The sequence below is a fragment of the Urocitellus parryii genome, chromosome Y, assembly GCF_045843805.1.
Source record: "Urocitellus parryii isolate mUroPar1 chromosome Y, mUroPar1.hap1, whole genome shotgun sequence".
In the NCBI taxonomy this organism is placed as follows: Eukaryota; Metazoa; Chordata; class Mammalia; order Rodentia; family Sciuridae; genus Urocitellus; species Urocitellus parryii.
In genome coordinates this window covers 1,992,572-2,014,129 of record NC_135548.1, presented here as the reverse complement: position 1 = coordinate 2,014,129, position 21,558 = coordinate 1,992,572, and the positions used below count along the sequence as shown (strand labels likewise).

At 45.4% G+C, this 21,558-nt stretch overlaps 1 protein-coding gene across 1 annotated transcript in view; it reads left to right on the top strand.

Moving 5' to 3' along the window:
* LOC144251072 (neuroligin-4, X-linked-like) overlaps positions 1–21,558 on the top strand; it is a 76,858-nt gene that overhangs the window by 42,959 nt on the left and 12,341 nt on the right. Inside the window, 2 exon segments of the mRNA XM_077794200.1 lie at positions 2,526–2,578; positions 17,235–17,244. Coding sequence (XP_077650326.1) covers positions 2,526–2,578; positions 17,235–17,244 — 63 coding nt within the window.

The following is a 21,558-nucleotide window of genomic DNA, read 5'->3' as shown; positions in this document are numbered from 1 at the left end:
TCTTAGCTATTGCCACAGCTGGTTCCTTATAAATTGCTTTGGGAAATAACGACAAGGAGGAATCATGACTTGTCCCTTTGGATTGTAGCAGTTGCTGTTTTAAAGCAAATAGATTTCAAACTGCATTATTTTTTAACCATAATATTGATTGATTGATTGATTGATTGGTACTGAGGATTGAACCCAGGGCTTCTTTACCACTCACGGAATCCTCAATCCTTTTTATATTTCATTCAGAGACAGAGTCTTAGTATGTTGCACAGCTTAACGTTGAATTTACTACGCCCCTGCCTCTGAGTCACTGGAGTTAGAGTTATGTGCCACCACACTCTGATTCAACCACAGGGTTTCATAGGCTATTTGTGGCCCTTTGGAGATACATTGTAATTTCACTAATGAGGTAATTGAAGCTTAGAAATATGGAGTGTTACAGCTGGAGGTGGTGGCACACACCAGTAATCCCAGCAGCTCAGGAGGCTGAGGCAGGAGGATTGCAAGTTGGAGGCCAGCCTCAGCAACTTAGCGAGGCACTAAGCCACAACTTCAGCCATTTTTTTTAAAAAAATTGTGCTACGAATTGAACCCAGGTGGGCGTAACCACTGAGCCATGTCTCAGACCCTTTTTACGTTTTATTGAAAGACAGTCTCTCTCTGAGTTGCTCAAGGCCTCACTGAGGCTGTCCCTGAACTTGTGATCCTCCTCCTCCAGCCTCCTGAGTCCCTGGGATTATCTGGGAGCACCCCCCTCACCTGGTCATTTGCCTCCCGTGTCCCTGCGTCCAGCTCCCTGGGCATCACCACTTGAGATCTCTTCTAAAAACCAGGTGAGGGGGGTGCTCCCAGATAATCCCAGCAGCAGGGACCCGACTCTCAGGAGGCCGTTTGCAAAGCACAGAGTGAGCCACCCACAGAGCCTGGGCTTGGGGTCTCTCCTGGGGTGGGTGACCAAGTAGGGACAGGCAGGGTCACCATGCCCTTGTTCAACAAGGTCACCCTTCACCCCAAAAACCTCTGACGTGCCCCTTCTCAGAGTTGGTGACCTGGAGAGTCACAACCCGCCCAGCGGTTTCGGCAACACGGATTCCTTTTATATTCTTATTTTTTTTTATTTTTTATTTTTGTATAAATAGGTGACATCCAAAGTCACCTAGAGTTTGTCACTTATGGACAGAGCTAAATAGAGACTCCACCTGGACTCGTGATAATTCCTGAAAATGGAAATTAAGGTCATTTGTGGTGATTATTCATCATTCCTGTTAATCGATTTCTGCTCCTGATTCAGTGAGTCCAGACAGTTCATACTGCAGTCTGCCTGCTATCCACACAGATTGCAACTTTGAGGCCGACTTCTCATTATTGCAACTTGTCATTATTGCAATTTGTCATTATTGCCGACTCTCATGGTTGACAGCAGAGATGAGCTACTGCCTCACCTTCTCAGGCTCAGAGTTGACAGGTGAGCAGCAGCCTTAGCCCTAAGGACAGGGGACAGAAACCCCCCCCCATTAGTCCATGTAGCTGTGTTTTGTGTGTCTCTTAAACTTGAAAGTGAAGAATGGATATGTTGCTGGTGGGACTGCAAATTGGTACAGCCATTCTGGAAAGCAAGGTGGAGATTTCTCAGAAAAACTTGGAAGGGAACCAGTGTTCCCACTCCTCGGTTTATACCCAAAGGACTTAAAATCAGCACACTACAGGGATACAGCCACGTTGGTCATTACAGCAGAACAATTCACAATAGCTAAACTGTGAAGCCAACCTAGGTGCCCTTCAGTAGATAACTGGATAAAGAAAATATGGTATATATACAATGGAATATTACTCAGCCATAAAAAAGAATAAGTAGAACATTTGCCGATAAATGATGGAACTGGAGAGCATCATTCTAAGCCAAATAGGCCAATCCCAGAAACAGAAAGGTTGAATGTTCTCAGTGATATGCAGACGCTAACGCACAGCAAGGTAGGAGTAGAAGGATAGAATTGGTCCATTGGATTAGATAAAGGGAAGTGAAGGGAAATGGGGGGGAATGGGAACAGGAAAGACAGTGAAATTCGCTGGACATAAATTTGCTATGGACACATACAAATACACCACGGTGAATCTCACCATTGTGCACATCCTCAAGAAATCAATATAAAAATAAAATGAAATAACTATGGGTAAATGGCAGAAAGATCAATAGCGGGAAGTGATTCAGGAGAGGGAGAGACACTGGGACCTGATTTAGTGTAAGAAGTATTCCGTGCCTACATAATTCCACCAAACTGGATTTTACTGTCATGTATAACTTAAAAGAACCAATAAAATAAAAATTTTTAAAAAGTTAAAGCCACACAAAATGGTCAAAGAGGAGAGTTACTTCCCTTATGGCAGAAGGAGCCTCTGAATTCCAAGAGTGAAGGTCCAGAGAAGAATCCCAGGTCCATCGAGGGACAGAAGATGACTATTTACTAGGATTGGCCTGGAGAGAAGCTAAAGAAAGAATTCAGGCCACACAGCTTGTCCCCCAACCCTGTGTCCAGGTCCTGGGGAGAGTCAGAAACCAATATGGTGGACGGTATCAGAAACCAATATGGTAGATGGTGTCAAAAAACAATATGGCGGATGGTGTCAGAAACCAATATGGCGGGTGCTGTCAGAGACCAATATGGCGGATGGTGTCAGAAACCAATATGGCAGGTGGGGTCAGAAACCAATATGGCGGATGGTGTCAGAAACCAATATGGCGGGTGGTGTCAGAAACCAATATGGCGGATGATGTAAGAAACCAATATGGCGGGTGGCTTCAGAAACCAATATGGCGGATGGTGTCAAAAACCAATATGGCTGGCAGGGTCAGAAACCAATATGGCGGGCGGTGTCGGAAACCAATATGGCGGGTGGTGTCGGAAACCAATATGGTGGGTGGTGTTGGAAACCAATATGGCGGAGGGTGTCGGAAACCAATATGGCGGATGGCGTCAGAAACCAATATGGCGGAGGGTGTCAGAAACCAATATGGCGGATGGTGTCGGAAACCAATATGGCGGATGGCTACAGAAACCAATATGGCGGTCAGTGTCATGGAATCTGCTTTGCATCTTGGACAGAAGAACTTCCCCCTGAGATGGAGCCAAGGCAGAGCTTCAGCTGGACTTCCAGTGTTGTCCCCCGAAAGGAGGTGCATCCCAGGAGGTTTCTTGGTCCTCTGAATCCAGGAAGTCACTTGTCACAGCCATGGCAAAGGGACACTCCTGTCCCCAGTGATCCTGCAGGAGCCACCGAGCTACAGATCCTGCCCCAGACGTTGGGCCAAGGCTTCCCCCACAGCTGCTCCCCCAGGCCATTGATCCTGGGGTCCTTCCGTCGAGGCTCAGCAGAGTATAAAAGTTCTAGAAGGATAGTCCCCCCACCCCAAATGTCCTTTCTCAGCCATTTGGACTCAGGATTTCCTAAGCCTCAGGGGCCCCTGGATCCCCCCCTGAGGGTCGATTTTCTTTGCAAGGCTGACCAGTTCTGCCAGCTGTCGAGGACACTCCGTCATTGTCACTGCACCAGATCCAGGGGACCCTCCAGAGCCAGGGGTCGGACCAGGTGGCCAACTGAGGTGCAGGACCCCAAGCCACAGGGGGGGTGGGTGGGGGGTCTGTTTTGAGTGACAGGGACCAACTAGCACATTCCTGAGATCATTCCAAACAGGTTGATTAGTTACAAGTGTCCCTGCAGCCCGTGTAAACATATGGCGTCCGTAGATCTATGTTGCATGTGTATACAGCTGGTAGATATTATATGATCACCGCATGGGAGCTACGGATGTCTTTCTTGGAAAGTTTGGTTCTGGGCAGCTCTGGCTTCAAGCCAGCCCATGTTGGAGGCTCCCACTGAAATCAACACGCTGCACCGATAATGAGAAGGAAAAATGATCTTTGCTGCTCAAGAAAACAGAGAGGTCTAGCAAACGTCATCCGTCTCCGAAGAAATGAAGCCTCCGCCTTGTGCTGCAAAAGTGAGAATTCAATCCTCCTGCCTCAGCCTCCTGAGCGGCTGGGGTGACCGTCGTGACCCCTGAGGGACACCCCAGCCCTTTTTTACATCTTGTTTGGACCCAGGGACTCGCTGAGTTGCTATGTGCCTTGCTAAGTGGTGGAGGCTGGCCTTGAACTCCAGAGCCTCCTCTCTCAGCCTCCCCAGCACAGCGATCTTCAGTGATACCCACTTTGTGCCCAGACGACTTGATGGACATTCTGGGGAATTTGTGGAACCTTGACAGAGCCATTGAGAGTCACTTCTTGCCAGGTGCGGTGGCAATCACCTGTCATCTCAGCAACTCTGGAGGCTGAGGCCGGAGGATCGCCAGTTGGAGGCCAGCCTCAGCAAGGTAGCCAGCCCTTAAACAACTTAGTGAGACTCTTGTCTCAAAATAAAATATAAAAAGGGCTGGGGACATGGTGGCTCGTGGGGAAGCGCCTCGAGGTTTGAGCCTTGGAGATGCGTCCCATCTCTGACTTCAGACATAGCTTGGAACTCGCTCTGCACCGTGTTAGAATAAAAGCAATGACCCCGGTCCCAGGTGCCTGTTAAATGACCTTGCAAAATGCAAACAGATTGTGTCCACCTGTAGCTAAAAAATAAATATTTTAAAAAACTAAAAAAAAAGTCTATTAACCACTAATAATAAAAAGGAACAGTTGCCATCATATCATACAATAAATATCTGTAAAACACTTGCACGCTATTGATGAGACTTTGCACTTTATATATTCAGGCAAATATTTTTTCGGGGGGGGAATAAACGAAATTCTAAAGGTAGAGAACATTGCAATATTTAATGTTAAATAGTTTGGCTCCTTTTTTTAGCTAATATGGACATATTGGATATTTTGAGCTATTTTACGAGTATCATTTTATTAGGTGAGATCTGCATTCGATGAGCTAATAGATCATATTAACGGTTTGGTTCGTCTTATTTGCTGCGACCGATGCACATTTTATTAGCTCACAGATTAAATAGTTTGCACCTTTTTATTAGGTCGATATGCATTTTATTATCTAACATTGATATATTGAACACTTTTCATCTTTTGCTGCAAAGGTCGATATATTGCTTTTTGCTAATATCCACAGGTTGAAGAGTCGGCGTCATTTTTAGCAAAAATTGGTCGACAGTTTTTCGGCGAATATGGACATATTGAAGTTTTTTCCCATGATTTCGTTAGCAAAGGTGGATGTGCATTTATTAGCTGACGGATGTCTGCATCATTTTGTGAGCTGAGATGCATACACATGGTTTTTGGTGACATGGACACACTTGTAATTTGCGTGTCTCATTAGCAAAGCCGCATACACATTTCATCACCTAATATTGATATTTCCACTCATTTGCCCCATTTGGTCAGTGAAGATGGGGACATGAGCTGCCATCGCTCTATTGAGTACCTCTCGTCATTTGCTTAGTGAAGACCGACAGGCATCATGTCCACCCACTAGGATTCACACAGTCCTCCTCTGAGAACTTGGGACACATGAGCTTTTTTGGGGGGGCTACAGGTGACCTGGGAATGAACTTGGGGGACACTCGACCCCTGAGCCCCGTCCCCAGCCCTGTTTTGCATTTTATTTAGAGACAGGGTCTCCCTGAGTTGCTTTCGGCCTCACTTTGGCTGAGGCTGGCCTCCAACTAGTGATCCTCCTGCCTCAGCCTCCCAAGCCGCTGGGATTATAGACATGTACCTCTGCACCCGGCCACATGACCACTTTGATGGGTCCATGGTAATGAATCAAGTGTCCCTTGGATGTCACTAAGGTGTCCTCCTTCTAAAGGGATGGATAGAGACCCAGCCTCCAACGCTACCCGGGGGCACAGCCATGTCCAAACGGGTCTCAGCTTTGGGAGTGACTCACATTTTCCCCCGTATCCATGGCGAGGAACCCGCCTCCCCGACCTTAACAGGATTTTCAAATCGACACTGACATTTCCGTAAATCAGAAGGAGCTTTCTTCTCCTCCCGAGCTCCCGGGTCTTATGTAAATGGGAGCGCTGACTTTTACGGGATTGAGTGCTCTCGGAAATGTCAGGCAACCGGAGAGAAAACAACTTAGCAGGCTCCTTTTTGGATCTTAAAGGGATACGGTGTGAAAATACGGATTTTTTTTTTCTTTCTTTCTGTTTTTGGAGGCCCATCCAGCCTGGATGGATTTTTTTATATTAGAAACTGGAGAATGGAGCAGATCTATCAAGGTAGATTTGTGGCTTTTAAAGGGGGAAATTGGAATTCAGAAGCAAGTATTATAATTTGCTTAACTAAGAACTGGCGCACGCCTGTCATCCCAGCGGCTCGGGAGGCTGAGGCAGGAGGATGGTGAGTTCTAAGCCAGCCTCAACCAAAGGGAGGCCCTAAGCAACTCAGTGAGACCCTGTCTCTAAATAAAATACAAAATAGGGCTGGGGACGGGGCTCAGGAGTCGAGGGCCCCTCAGTTCAATCCCTGGTACCAAAAAAACTAAAATATGGGCAACTTATGCCAGATGTCAACCGCAGGCTACAAGGGATAAGAGAATATTTTCTATTATTTAAAAGAAAAATGGGTACGATCTTCTTCCCACTTTTCCCCCCATTTCTGTCCCTACATTTAATTCCAACTGTGATCTCAGTGGGTGCAAGAATCTTCCCTTAGAAGGTACCTGTCTCACGTACTAAATCGTAGAAGTGAGAAATCAAGCCGCGGACCCCCCCCTTGGATGTCAGTTTACCGCAGTGTATAATACTCCGCAGCCTCATGAAGAGGCCGCTTCATTCTTTGGCCTTCCAAACGGCTTTCTGTGCATTCCTCCGTTTCTTTCTAGAATCCCGCAGGCTTTTCTGCACACCTGCACACAGCTGAAGCTTTATGCACGTTTATTTTTAGAAGCTGAGTCCGGTGCCCACCGATGACACTCTCCAAGACACTTTGCGAAGATGTCACTGCCGTAGATGGGAAGCCCATTGCCAATGAGCTCAAATGACCACGGGTGACTTTTTTTTTTTTATGATCGATCTCATGCAAATTGATCCTTTTCGAGCATGATCGGCAGTGCCCAGGAGTCAAAATGCAAATCATAAAAAAAAAAAAAATAGCAATCGACCTCACCACCAGGAAATTAATTTTTAAAAAATTCCTTGAGCATTTTGAGTATTTAAAAAAATACTAAAATAATGAGGTTTTAGAGCAAGATGGGGCAGTCACAAAAGGACTTTTCTTTCCTTTTCTTTTTTTGGTCCCAGGGATTGAACTCAACCACCCTCGGACCCTGAGCCCCGTCCCCAGCCCTATTTTGTGTTTTATTTAGAGACAGGGTCTCCCTGAGTGGCTTAGGGCCTTGAGGTTGCTGAAGCTGGCCTCCGACTTGCCATCCTCCTGCCTCAGCCTCCGAGCCCAGGGGATGACAGGTGTGTACCACATTATGTGCCCGGCCACCGAGCTCAGGAGCATTCCTTCCCAGACGTTCATGCACAGATCCTAAACATAGCTCCTAAAGATCCCTGAGACAGGGGATTGGCAGGTTTGGAGGACTTTGTCCCAAAGAGCTGCCATCGCTCGTGCTAGTACTCCCTGATGCTCCCCACCTTGTGATGCTCAGGCCTAAAATGACAGTTTGGAAGAGAGAAGGAGGAGAGCGGGGCACAGTGCCACTCGCCTGTCATCCCAGCGGTTGGGGAGGCTGAGGCAGGAGGATCCCAAGTTGGAGTCCAGCCTCAGCAAGGTAGGGAGGCCCTAAGCCACTTAGGGAGAACCTGTCTCCAAAAAGCAAAACAGAACCAAACATAAGAGACTCACAACTTTCAAATGGTAAAATGCAGGAAAAGGCTATTGAAAAGAACACACTTTAAAAAAAAAAATTTAAATGCGAAGGCGACAATGTTCCATTGTCCTCCGTGACAGAAGGAAAGTGGGTCACGATCCAGTGGCAAACGCAAAACTTTCATCACAGAGTTGTGCTCCTTTCCGTTTTGGTGGGTGTTCAGTTGTGCATGAGACGATGGGAAAATCTCACGGGCAGCAGAGATTGACGGGGGGCTGTTTGTTCCCTGTGGCCGACGACTTCCTACCTGCCAATTTCTCAAAATTCAAAGGACGATACCAAGCGCTCAGGAAAACTCATAAAGCCCTGCAGTCCTGGCAGGTAAATGCTTCTCTTGTCTCCATTTCCAGTGCGTGGAAATCCGGCAAGGGCTGACCGGTGTCCGCTCAGGTGTGCACCCGAAAGGTGCCGGAGGATAAGGAATTAAGGATGTTTGAGGTTTGAATATTTTTTATATTTTTTATCAAGAATGACCTTTTTTGTTGTTTTGCTTTGCTTTTCTGTTTGTTTCTTTCTTTCTTGGCGCCAGGGATTTAATCCAGAGTCTCTTGACCACGGTGCAACCTTCCCCACCATTTTTTATTTTTACTTTTTTATTTTTATTTTTTTAAATTTTGAGACAACATCTTTCTAAGTTGCTGAGGCTGGCCTCCAACGTGGGAATCCTCCTGCCTCAGCCTCCCGCTCTACTCACGCTCCGTGACTAGCTTGCTTCACAAACGAGCCCCAAGTCCATTGAGTGAACTTGGACACGGATGTCTTCTGCACACACACACACACACACACCCCTTGCACACTAACACACCACTGCCATCAGCCAGTGCACAGCCCAGATTCTGTCACTTTGGCACCCTGGTGCCACCCGACGAGGGGCTGAGCTCCACAGTCACAGGTGGCCATCTCCAGAGCCACCTGCAGGCCCAAGGGACCCGTAATGACACCAGTCCCAGGCAACAGAGGGACAGGGAGAAGCTCCGGCAGCCCACAGGGATGATGGAGCAGCCTCCATCTCTCCCTGTGAGACTCCAGGTCTCCAGCCTGTCATTTCGACCCAGCTGTCATGCTCAGGGTGACCCCTGAATGCCACCACCCAAGGCCCCCACAGCACAACCTGCCGCTTCCTGCAGGGTTACGTCACCGTCCTACACGGCCCTGGCTGATGTGGGCCCTGGGATGTCCTCACTCAGTTCATGTCTGAGCCCTGATTGTCAGAATCTCTAGATATGTATATTTATGCAAATAGGTTCATGTTTAATATTAATATATGTAAATAGATGCATATGTAATGCACTCAGGTGAATATGTGTGTGGTATACGTATGGGATCACGTGACCTGGATATATAGGAAAGAGCCCCTTGAACCACATGTTTACATGTCACACGTTATATATGCACCATAGGTTGTGCACACACACGATGTGTATGAAAACATCATGCGTGTTATCTGTATGTTACATATTAAATATTATATATTGCATAGTATGATATATTACATAGTGTATTATTATATATCATATTGCACAAAATATGCATATTACCTATGTATATTTATTTTTTATTTATTTAAATGTATATTATATATGCATATTATGTGTACATATAGGCATATTATGTGTACACTTATTTTATATAAATAAATGCATATTATAGATGCATATTATGTGTACATATATAGTATTACATATATCATACATCTTTATATATGTAATATGTAATGGATTTATATGTAATTATATATAGTATATATACTATATGTCATATATTCAACACTTAATATGTGTATGTAATTATATATACTATGTATTCTATATATTTTATATATAAAAATTAATGTATGTATATGCAATTGTATAGCATACAATATACTATACTATATATATATATAGTAAATGATATAGTATGTTACATAGTATATAATATAGTATGTGCATATTATATGTAATATTGAATATATAACATACCGAATTATGCGTGTATAATATACTTGTATATTATTTGCATATATCATATATCATATGTGTATATTTTATGCATATATTATACATTTAAAAATCAATTTGAAATTTCTTAATATTAAAATACTTTAGAATTTTTTTGTGGGGGGTACCAGGGATTGAACTCAGGGGCACTCAAGTACTGAGCCCCCTCCGCAACTCTACTTTGAACTTTATTTAGAGACAGGGTCTCACGGAGTTGCTTAGGGCCTCACTTTGGCTGAGGCTGGCTTTGACCTCACGACCCTCCTGTCTCAGCCTCGTGAGCTGCTGGGATGACAGGCAAGTGCCACCACCCCGGGCCAGAATTTTTAACAATTTTTAGACCAAAAATATTGGGACTAAAAGTTTACAACTGATTTTCCCAGTCATGCCCCTCTAAAAAAGAAAATTTTTTTAAAAAATTTGCTAATATTCTGAACACAGTCAACATGTGTCTATGTAACAAGCTGAAGTTTATATATTTAAAGTGCATGGGCTTTAGATATATGTGCACACCCATGTAGCTATCGATTTCAGTTATCGTTTTCACTTTGATGGTAGCGCTGCAGGGGATTTTCTTCCTGATATCCAGGGAGGGGACCTGTCGACTGCACCACTCACAGTATTTGGAAGCCTCTGGGTCACAAAGTTATTTGCATTTGCCCTGAAGACTTTAGCTGCCAATCACGATGCACGACAGCTTGAATTACCTTCAAACAGACTCGCAGTTGGCATGGGGTGCTTTTTGATTGGTGGGTAAGGATCATGTGAGCCAGCAGGGCTAGTCTGACTGGTGGGAAAGGATCGGGTGAGCCAGCAGGACTAATCTGATTGGTGGGTAAGGATCAGGTGAGCCAGCAGGGCTAGTCTGATTGGTGGGTAAGGATCATGTGAGCCAGCAGGGCTAGTCTGATTGGTGGGTAAGGATCATGTGAACCAGCAGGGCTAATCTGATTGGTGGATAAGGATCAGGTGAGCCAGCAGGGCTAGTCTGATTGGTGGATAAGGATCAGGTGAGCCAGCAGGGCTAATCTGATTGGTGGGTAAGGATCATGTGAGCCAGCAGGTCTAGTCTGATTGGTGGGTAAGGATCAGGTGAGCCAGCAGGGCTCTGATTGGTGGGTAAGGATCAGGTGAGCCAGCAGGGCTCTGATTGGTGGGTAAGGATCATGTGAGCCAGCAGGGCTCACCATTAGACGCCTCTTCTCTGGGGATGAGGAAGTTAGTCTTTGGAGCCAGGGCCACTCCCAACAAGTGGCATCTCTTAAAGCATCCTGAGCTGTGTGTCATGTGAACCTGCCCTGAAAGAAGACATTTGTTTTTTTTAATTTCTTTTTTGTTTGTTTTTTTTTTGTCTTTTATTTATTTTTAGAGCCGATTTGCTCCCTCTTATTTTTTTAAAAAAATAAATGTTAAATTACTTAAGAGTTTTCTGACTCTCCTTATTGACAAGGAGAGTTGACAAGCATTTTCCTGCAGCTCATCCGTAACAGGCAGCATCTTGATTTTTGTGTTGATCTTCGGTTCGAATCATATTTGCACCTGGTCTGAGGTCACATTACTCCTGGCTCCTTGGTGCTGGGCAGTGACCGCAGGACCTTGTGCATAGCCCTGGCGACCACTCTCCCACCTGCCGCCCGAAGCACCGGGGAAAAAGTTTAAGGCAGATGGTCACAAAAATGAAGGCAGGTGTATCGTGCGTCTGCTGCACAGTCTGATGTGGTTTTGCAAATTTCATAGTTTGTGAAAATATTTTATCACTTAAATATCTGATTTACTTTTTGCTTTACCAATTTTTGAAAACATCTATGGCACATTTTATTGTCTTGAACCATCCTGGATTTTTAAAAAATAACATAAATTATCTATTATATATTGTGAGCAGAGAGAACTGTCCCCAGGTACAACTTAGAGTGACATTGTTTTCACATGGCATAGTAACAATCCAAAGTCACACCGTACAAGTGATACCCAGTGTTCATGGCAGATTTTTTGTGTGTGTTGTCATTACATAAATATGTAAAAATAAAAGTTGAAAAAAATAAACAAATAAACCCAAGGGACAGAGGTGAACACCTAGTAATGCCAGCAAATTGGGAGGCTGAGGCAGGAGGATCACAAGTCGGAGGCCAGCCTCAACTACTTAGCAAGACGCTAAGGAGCTTGGGAAGTCTCTGTCTCAAAATTTCTTTTAAAAAAATTAAATTTAAAAAAGCAAGAACAAAAGGAGATGTGGCTCATTGGCGGAGGCTGGCTTTGAACTTGCCATCCTCCTACCTCAGCCTCCTGAGCCACTGGGATGACAGGGGTGCACACCGCACCCTGCTGGTTTTCCGACTTTTCTGTTCAATGCGTCTGAATTCTGTGGTTCTTCATTTCTTACCTGTTCGAGTTGTTCTTGCAAAGTTGCAAAACCTCCCTTGGATTCCTCTTTGCCTGCGTCTGCCAGGCAGGAACTGGGGTAGCATGGATATTTGTTCCGTTTCCCGGCTTAAATATAGCCATTTCTATTTTTGCCTTGAAGCACTCACGCAAACACCTTCAGTCTAAGAATAAGACGTGCCTCACAAAGCCATGTGTGTCCTCTAGGTCTTAATATAGTGCTCTTTTCCTCAATGTGTGTCGCTTTGATATTTGATATTTTATTCACCAAAAAAAAAAAAAAAACAAAAAAACATACACATGTTGGTGGGTAGAACAGATCGATCAGAGATACACCAGGATCCTGAGAAAAATGACTCCACAAAAACGTCTTCACTTCATATCCGTCTTCTCCTGCATGCAGCTCGGATTCCCTGTCCCAGACATCGAAGGATTCTCAGAGACTAAATCTCCTGAGGGCACCCGTCTTTCTCTAAATAATTTCATAATTTCCTTATTTTGGAAAAAAAACTTTCTTGAATGTCTCATGCTGTTTACATAGGAGAGCTCACCAACTTGAAAAACGCTCCCCGTGTCTATGAATCCTTGGTTCATTTGCAACAAAAGAGCCATGATTTCAACATTGATAGATCTCAACTGTCTTCAAAGACGTCCTTCTAAGAAGAAGGAGGTCCAGAGACCCATCCTACCATTTCCGTGGTTGATGCTGTTACTCTGCTTAGTAGTAACTTTCTTTTCTTTTCTTTTTTTTTTTTAATTTTGGATACTGGGAATTGAACTCAGGGTCCCTTGACCCCTGAGCCCCGTCCCCAGCCCTGTTTTGCATTTTATTTAGAGACAGGGTCTCCCTGAGTTGCTAGAGCCTCCCTTTGGCTGAGGCTGGCCTCCAACTTGCGATCCTCCTGCCTCAGCCTCCCAAGCTGCTGGGATGACAGACATGCACCATTGAGCTGGGTTTCAACCATCTGGCGACACCCAGCACAGAGAATCACCCAATCCCAAATATCAATTTTTAGTTGGCCGTATTTGCCTCGCGGGGAGGTACCGCCTGTCCATCCAATACGGGTGTCCAGTACTGCTTTATCAATAGTCGCTACGGAGTGCTCTTTGGGGTGTAATGACAGGAAATTCTGTAGAGACACGGGTTTTCTTCCAAATTATTGTCTTTGATGGTTGGTTAAATCTGTGGATGTGGAAATCACAGAGGCAAAGATTTTTTTCTCGGTCATAAATACATTAAATAGACAATAATAGACAATAAATAGATAACCTTGCACTTTATTATATTCATTATTATCTTTTGAACATTATAGATGCAATTCTGTATATTTTTATGCATGGAATATATTCACATTTCTATGGATTCATATATAAATATTGGACGGTCTTTGGGGATTCTCTATTCTGCACCTGCAAAAGGTCCCTTTCACCTGGAGGATGTCTTCTGAGACTTCTCTGTCGATGTCTAAAACCCCGGAGCGTCCCGTGCCCGATGGGTGCTGTGCATTTTTTTTGTGTGCCCACGTGAAAAACAACCTCTCTGGTCTGATAACCAGCACAGCTCCCGGATGCCTAACGGGTGGGTAACCTATACCACGTGGAAACACTGGAACTAGGCATGATTTGCTTCTGCAGAAGGACAGAGAGGGCAAATAAAAATTCTCGACGCTATTCATCTCCAACAACGAGGCAGAAGCAGATGGTTTCTATCCACCGGCCACTGGGAAATAATTGCATTTTTAATCCGATTTCAATCATTGCAAAAGGACGCAGGAAGTCCTTCCAAGATCCCTCTACTCTCTGGAAATCTTGTGTTCTCAGGAACAAAGTAACACGCCTTTTTTTTTTTTTTCCTCCTCCCCTGATCTAATTCTCTCCTCTGAATGTCAAACTATTTTTAAAATAATTGCGTTATTTTCATTTGCATAGTTAGGATTCTTCGTCTCTGGAATGTGCCGTTTGCATCTCTTGGTTTTCTTTCCTTGACTAGAGGGATTGCACCACGGGGGAGCATATCCACCGAGCCCCCTCCCCAGCCCTTTTTTTATTTGGAAACAGCATCTCTTGAACTCGCAATGACCTCACAAAGTTGCCGAGGCCGGCCTCCAACTTGCCATCCTCCTGCCTCAGCCTCCAGTTATTTGTTTAAATAACTTCCAAATTCTCTCTGAAATCGGAGCTCATTGGAGAATGAACGAGGCTGGAGGAGAATCTCCAATCCAAACGTGGTGACCACAAAGGGACTTTGCAGTCGGCCGGTGGACTAAGTCGTGCATGAAGCTACAAAGACATGAATGTCTCAGCAGCAGGATCCTTCAGGTCGTTAAAAATAGGGGAGTCACCTGCTTCTGCCGCCTGCTTCGTGCATGCAGAAAGGTGGAGGTTGCCAACTCGACCCAATTATTTCCCGTGTTCCTTCCTGACTCACTTCTTTCTCATTTTAATTTCGGGAGCTGGGAACTCGGCGGGGGGGGTTGCCATCTCCTGCATCCTTCCTCATGATTGCAAGTCACAAGGACAGGGTATATTTTTGGAAGTCGGCTGTAGAGAAAGGCATTGGGACGTTGGCTCTCGACCTCCGTGTGTGCAAGGTGACGTGGGCTTCTGATGGACAAGAAGTGCCCTGGGATCCCTTTGAGCATCCATATGCAACGATAGCATCTCAAATCGGGGGGGGGGGGAACTCAGGTGCCCAAAGCCGGAGCCCATGCCTGTCATCCCAGCAGCTTGGGAGGCTGAGGCAGGAGGATCCAAAGCTGGAGGCCAGCCTCCACAACTTAGCGAGGTCCTAAGCAACTCAGTGAGATCCTGACTCTCCACATCCCCAGCCCTCTTTATTTTTCATTTTTGAGACAGGGTCTCTCAGACTTTCTTAGACCCTCCCTAAGTTGTCGAGGCTGGCCTTCAACTTGCCATCCTCCTGCCTCAGCCTCCCAAGCCGCTGGGATTACACCCGATGATCTTCAGCACATTTAAAAGAAGATTCAGGGAGAAAGAGGGAGCCTTTCGTCATAATGATGAAAAAGTGCACCTTTGACAGGGGACAAGTCCTGGTCACCTTTACGCTGGGGATTTTTTGGGGGGATCTTCAACAGATCTGCGAGGACAGATTTCGACCTCTTCCAGGTTGAGACCTAACCCTCCGCCACGCTCCACTCAACCAAGCTCAGCCCCTTAGACAATTATTGCAAACATCTAAGATTCGACCCCAGACCTAAATTTGCAGATGGGGACGGTTAGGGAATTTAAGATACTTCCCCGTGTTTGAAAATTTCTTTGTTTGACCTAAAATTTCAGAAAAGATTCATCTAGTTTGAAATACCTGCCTCTTTTTCTCACTGTGCTATTTGCAGCTTTCTTAGAATATTTTCCTGCTCCGTTTTCTCATTAAAGAAAGCTCCCTTTGTGGACATGAGTAATCGCCATCCTTATAGGAATCGAACATTAATTAAAAGCGCATCTTTCTGTGCACAAAGCAAATCAAAATAAGGTCTCGCCGTGGACAGCCTCTGAGCCTCTAGCTGCATCCATTTCCGCCTGAGGGGGATAAGCTTCTGAATTCTGTGTGATTTCCTTCTTTTTCTATGAAACTCTGTTTCTAAAACACTGTAATATTTCAGTGGGGTCTTTATTGTTGATTTTACAATCTTCATCTACACCTGGAATTTTTTTTCGTTAAATAGTGTGTTTTTTTGGTGACACGGTTACGTAGACCCCCAAACTCTGCAGTTCTATCCTAACACAGTTAAGTGCTTCCAAAGCTCAAAGTTAAATCCAGATTCACCTTTTGCAAATGGTGCAGGAAAGAATATCGTGCACAGGTGCCTTGTGGAAAAAAAAATAGAAGTTTAGGTGCCTAGTTAAAAATGCATCCTGTGCTCTGAATATTTTTGCAGAGGCTGGACATTTTTATATTCCCAATTTTTTTTTTCTTTTTTTGTCACCAGGGATTGAACGAAGATGCATGAACCACACTGAGCGACACACTCAGCCCTTTATATTTTTATTTGGGGACAGAGTCTCACTAACTGGCTTGCAGTCTTGCTGAGTTGCTGAGACGGGCCTCCGTCTTGCGATCCTCCTGCCTCAGCCTCCTCAGTAGCTTGGATTATAGGCAGATGCTGCCAAATGAAGCAATATCCTTAATCTAATAACATGGGATCATAAAACCAGGTAGTTATTCCTGGTTTATTGACATTATCAAAATGTTGCCTTTAATCGGTTCTTGTACTAAATTGTCCACTTGGACTTTCTCAGGTTAAAGTTAGTGGCGAAATATAAGGTTCAGTACATTGTGGACCATTATATATTCATTGTGCTTTCTGGTAATTCTGTATAAAACACGAGAGGCAGTAATTTTCCTTCTTTCTTCTGCTCTTCCCTGGTTTTAGCACCAACTTGGATCAGCTCCACTTTCTAAGAAAACGCTCATTTCCGCCCCGTGTGGTCACGCACGTCTGTAATCCTAGCATCTAAGGAGGCTGAGGCGGGAGGATCCCAAGTTGGAGGCCAGCCTCGGCAACTCACTGAGGCCCTAAGCAATTTAGCAAGACGTTTTCTCAAAATAAAAAGAAGATAAAAAAGGTCTGGGGGGTGTTGCTTCGTGGTGAAGCACCACTGGGTTCAATTCCCAGTACCAAAACAGAAAAAAAAGAAAGACAGAGAAAGAAGGATGCTTATTTCTATTTTCTGCAAGATTTTAACCCAGAAACGCAGAGTCTTCATTTATTTTCTGACATGGAGACCCCAGGGGCTGGTGTTGGAGGTGGGGCTCTGGGAGGGGCTGAGCTCCTGAGGATGCAGCCCATAAAAGGGACCAGGGACGTTATCAAAGAGACTTATTTCGATTCCTTCCTTTTTGCCTCTTGACACCAACATAGCGCTCCCTGCACACACTACCATTTGTTTTTTTTCCCTGTTGTTTTCTAAGTATATTTGTGCATATTTAGAAAACTTCTTTTTGTACATATGAATTTCCTTCAACTTGCACAGTATGTAGAATCTATCTATGAATTTATTGCATAATATGGCAATTTTGGGCCATTCCCTAAACAGGTCAAATAATGTGCAAGCCTGTGACCCCTCTTTCTCCACCCCAACCCTTCTACCTCTGGCTTGTTATCTATTTATTCTTCTTTTGTGTATTTTTTTTAGGGTGGTACTAGGGATTGAACTCAGAGGTGCTTAACCTCTTAGCCACATCCCCAGGCCATTTTGTATATTTTATTTAGAAAAAAGGGTCTTGCTAAGTTGCTTAGTGCCTTGCTCAGTCTCTGAGGCTGGCCTCCAGCTTACTATCCTCAAGCCTCAGCCTCCCAAGCCTCTGGGATTGCAGATTTGCACCACTGTGCCCAGCCTCTAGCCATTTTTAATTTTTTTTAAAAAAAATGTTATTAACTTATTAAAAGCTGTTAGTCTTCACATCTTTTTTACCATTCTTCTCAGATTATTTGCATGTGTGCCTGTGTACTTTGTCCAAGAAGATTTTCAGAGTAAACCTCCATTTGGTGAAATGAGACCCTCAGTGTAACTGATTTTTCCTTTTTCTGCCTCCACAGTTACATAAACATTGAGCCAAGTGTAAAGATGAAGTTCAGGGTCGTTTGCCTCCAAACTTTAGACACCTCGCTCCTGTCTCTGCTACTATCCTGGGCAAATTGCAAAGTTTGGTGTCAATCTTACCCTTTGTTTTTTTTTTTGGTTGTTTGTTATTGCTTTTGTTTTCTTTCTTGGTTGCTTTAAAGTGCTAGGATTTGAATTCAGGGCATTCTGTCCGTATGACTCCTATTCAATACTGGTTCTTCCACTCTTTTTTTTTCCCCAAGAAGACTTGTACAATTTTTCTGCATTCCATGTTTTAAAATTTCACATTTATGAGTCTTTTAAGGGCACTGGATAAGCTCATTCAATATTAGTTCTTTGCTTTTTTATCATTACAAAGGTATCTTCCTGACCTAATTCCCCTGTGTCTCCTGCTCTAATTTGTTTTCTTCCTTTTGTTACCTGAAGTTGCTACACCTGCCTTGGGGACCCATTTTTCCAAGAAGCACATCTCTATTCCTTTATTCTTGTATAAACTGTAGGAATGTTCTTTCATCTGTTCTTCCAACCTGAAGGTCATCTCAACATTTCCTTCAATTCCGTAATTCTGATGCATGATTAATGATTAATCTCTTTGATTATTATTTATGTTATGAATGTGACATCCACAGTGACATTTCGACTTCACCTTCACACCTCCCTACTTGGAATAGATTTCCTTGAGGATAATGATTTTGTCTCTTTCCGTTTTTTTTTTTTTTTTAAACTGGTCTGTTCCAATAATTACCTCCTATTCTGTCAGTTGATTTCTTGTTGCTCTGACACCTAACTAATACCATCAGCTAAAAGGAAGACAGATTTATTCTGACTCATGGTGTCCGAGGTCCAGTCCCTGGTGGCCAACCCCATGGCTCTGGCCCAAGGGGAGGCAGAACAAGATGGCGGCAGGGCCTGGAGGAGGAGAGCAGCTCAGGACAGGGCACCAGGGAGCAGAGAGAGCTCTGCCCACCAGGGACAGGACAGAGACCCCAAAGGCACAGCCCAGGGACCCCTCCTCCAGCCACACCCATCTGCTGCAGTCACCACCCAGTGAGTCCATCCAAGTGGATTAATCCACTATTAGGTTACACCAGGGAGCAGAGAGAGCTCTGCTCACCAGGGACAGGACAGAGACCCCCAAGGCACAGCCCAGGGACCCCCTCCTCCAGCCACACCCCACCTGCTGCAGTCACCACCCAGTGAGTCCATCCAAGTGGATTAATCCACTATTAGGTTACACCAGGGAGCAGAGAGAGCTCTGCTCACCAGGGACAGGACAGAGACCCCCAAGGCACAGCCCAGGGACCCCCTCCTCCAGCCTCACCGCACCTGCTGCAGTCACCACCCAGTGAGTCCATCCAAGTGGATTAATCCACTTATTAGTCTACACCCAGTGAGTCCATCCTAGTGGATTAATCCACTATTAGTCTTCACCTCTCCTATCCCAATCATTTCCCCTCTGAAGGTTCTTGTAGTGTCTCTCACATGAGCTTTTAGAAGAAGAGAAGTTTACTTGGGCTCATGGTGTCTGTGTCCTAGGTTGAGTCCGTAGTTGGCCGACTCCATGGCTCTGGCCCAAGGGGAGGCAGAACAAGATGGCGGCAGGGCCTGGAGGAGGAGAGCAGCTCAGGACAGGGCACCAGGGAGCAGAGAGAGCTCTGCTCACCAGGGACAGGACAGAGACCCCCAAGGCACAGCCCAGGGACCCCCTCCTCCAGCCACACCCCACCTGCTGCAGTCACCACCCAGTGAGTCCATCCAAGTGGATTAATCCACTATTAGGTTACACCAGGAAGCAGAGAGAGCTCTGCTCACCAGGGACAGGACAGAGACCCCCAAGGCACAGCCCAGGGACCCCTCCTCCAGCCACACCCCACCTTCCTACAGTCACCACCCAGTGAGTCCATCCAAGTGGATTAATCCACTATTAGATTACACCAGGGAGCAGAGAGAGCTCTGCTCACCAGGGACAGGACAGAGACCCCAAAGGCACAGCCCAGGGACCCCTTCCTCCAGCCACACCCCACCTGCTGCAGTCACCACCCAGTGAGTCCATTCAAGTGGATTAATCCACTATTAGGTTACACCAGGGAGCCGAGGGAGCTCTGCTCACCAGGGACAAGACAGAGACCCCAAAGGCACAGCCCAGGGACCCCCTCCTCCAGCTACACCCCACCTGCTGCAGTCACCACCCAGTGAGTCCATCCAAGTGGATTAATCCACTTTCAGTCTACACCTCTTGTAACCCAGTCATTTCCTCTCTAAGCTCTCTCACATGAACTTTCAGGGACACTTCCCTCGTTTCCCAGGGATTCTTCAAACAGAGGGCCGCAATGCACGCGCACGGGGGATGCCATCTTCTTGCTTTGGTTGCCATCAGATTTGCATTTTGCATTTCCCGACCTCCGGAGGCTGAAACAACGTATCTTCTTGGTTCTGAATGTACAATGCCCGAGAGAGCGCAGGAAGAGAGATCCTTTAACAAAGGGAAACATTGTTAATAATTCAGCTGCCGCCTGTGTGCAGGCAGGAAATCTGAAACAGGAGAGATACCGACACCAAAATGCAGCAGTGCGAAACCCTGAAACCCGTACCGGGCGGTTCATCCCAAGACCCCGGGGGAAACCACACCTGGTTGCCTCAGAGCCCACGGGCGCACCTCTGAATACCGCTAAATACCAGACCCCCGGGGCAGGCCAGGGGTGCAGACCTGCCAATCACCTCCCCTGAGTCTGCTGGATTTTGCAGGATCTACAAAAACGCTCATGGGAAATGGCATTGCAGGTCCCAGAGACAGAAGCCATGGAAAATTCTAGAAACCACGCATTTGTGAAACCCTGAGTGGCAGTCCGGACCGGACCTAGGAAGCCTATTTTGCAAAACATCAGCTGGACCCAGGTGGAGCGTGTTGTGTTTCAGCAGCGGGATTGGTGGCTACCGCCATTCACCTGTCAATCATTCTCTAAGCAACCGATTGACGTGGACCTTCCTCCCGGATCCGAGGTGACGCTCAGAGCACTTTTGCCAACAAGGAGAAGCACGGCCCTAACAAAGCCAGGGAGCTGGGCACAACCGGTCACTCCACTGGCTGGGGAGGCTGAGGCAGGAGGATCGTGAGGTCGAAGCAGCCTCAGCAACTGAGCAAGGCTCTAAGCACCTCAGTGAAAATCTGTGAAAAAAAAAAAAAAAAGTTCATGTTGAGCGATTGACTGGGTGTCCACCCTCTGTGTCTGTGTCCACTCGGAAGGGTCTTTATTCTTCCTTTGAAAAATGCATTTGTAGGCATTCTACCAAGATGGCGGAGAGGTGGCAGGATGCCATTGGATACTAAATACAAAGGACGTTCCTCATCAAGAAGGTTGCACTTCGTAGGCAGTTGACGCCGATCACGAACAAGCTTCAAAGAATTTTGCAGATTTCTAGCTTGAAAATAGGGTCGTGGATAAGAAAAAGAAATTTAAAACAGGTACCAGTGATAACTTATAGAGAATCGTGAGTGTAGACAAGTTCAAATGAATCACACTCATACACACATGTGGTTTAAATAGCTAAGGAATGAGCATCTACCACCCAGTGACTAGATCAATAAAATGTGGTTCCATGTGGAATACTACTCAGCCATCAAAAAGAATGCAACAGAAGAGTAAATATGGATAATAATGATCTTTTGTCCATTTGAAAAAAAAAAAAAACTACCAGAAAGGGTTTCTCTTGGCTCTTTTTTTTTCTTTGACAGGTGACAAATAGATATGTCTAGACATTTTTGTGCCATTTTCAAAGACAGTTTGGCCCCATTCAA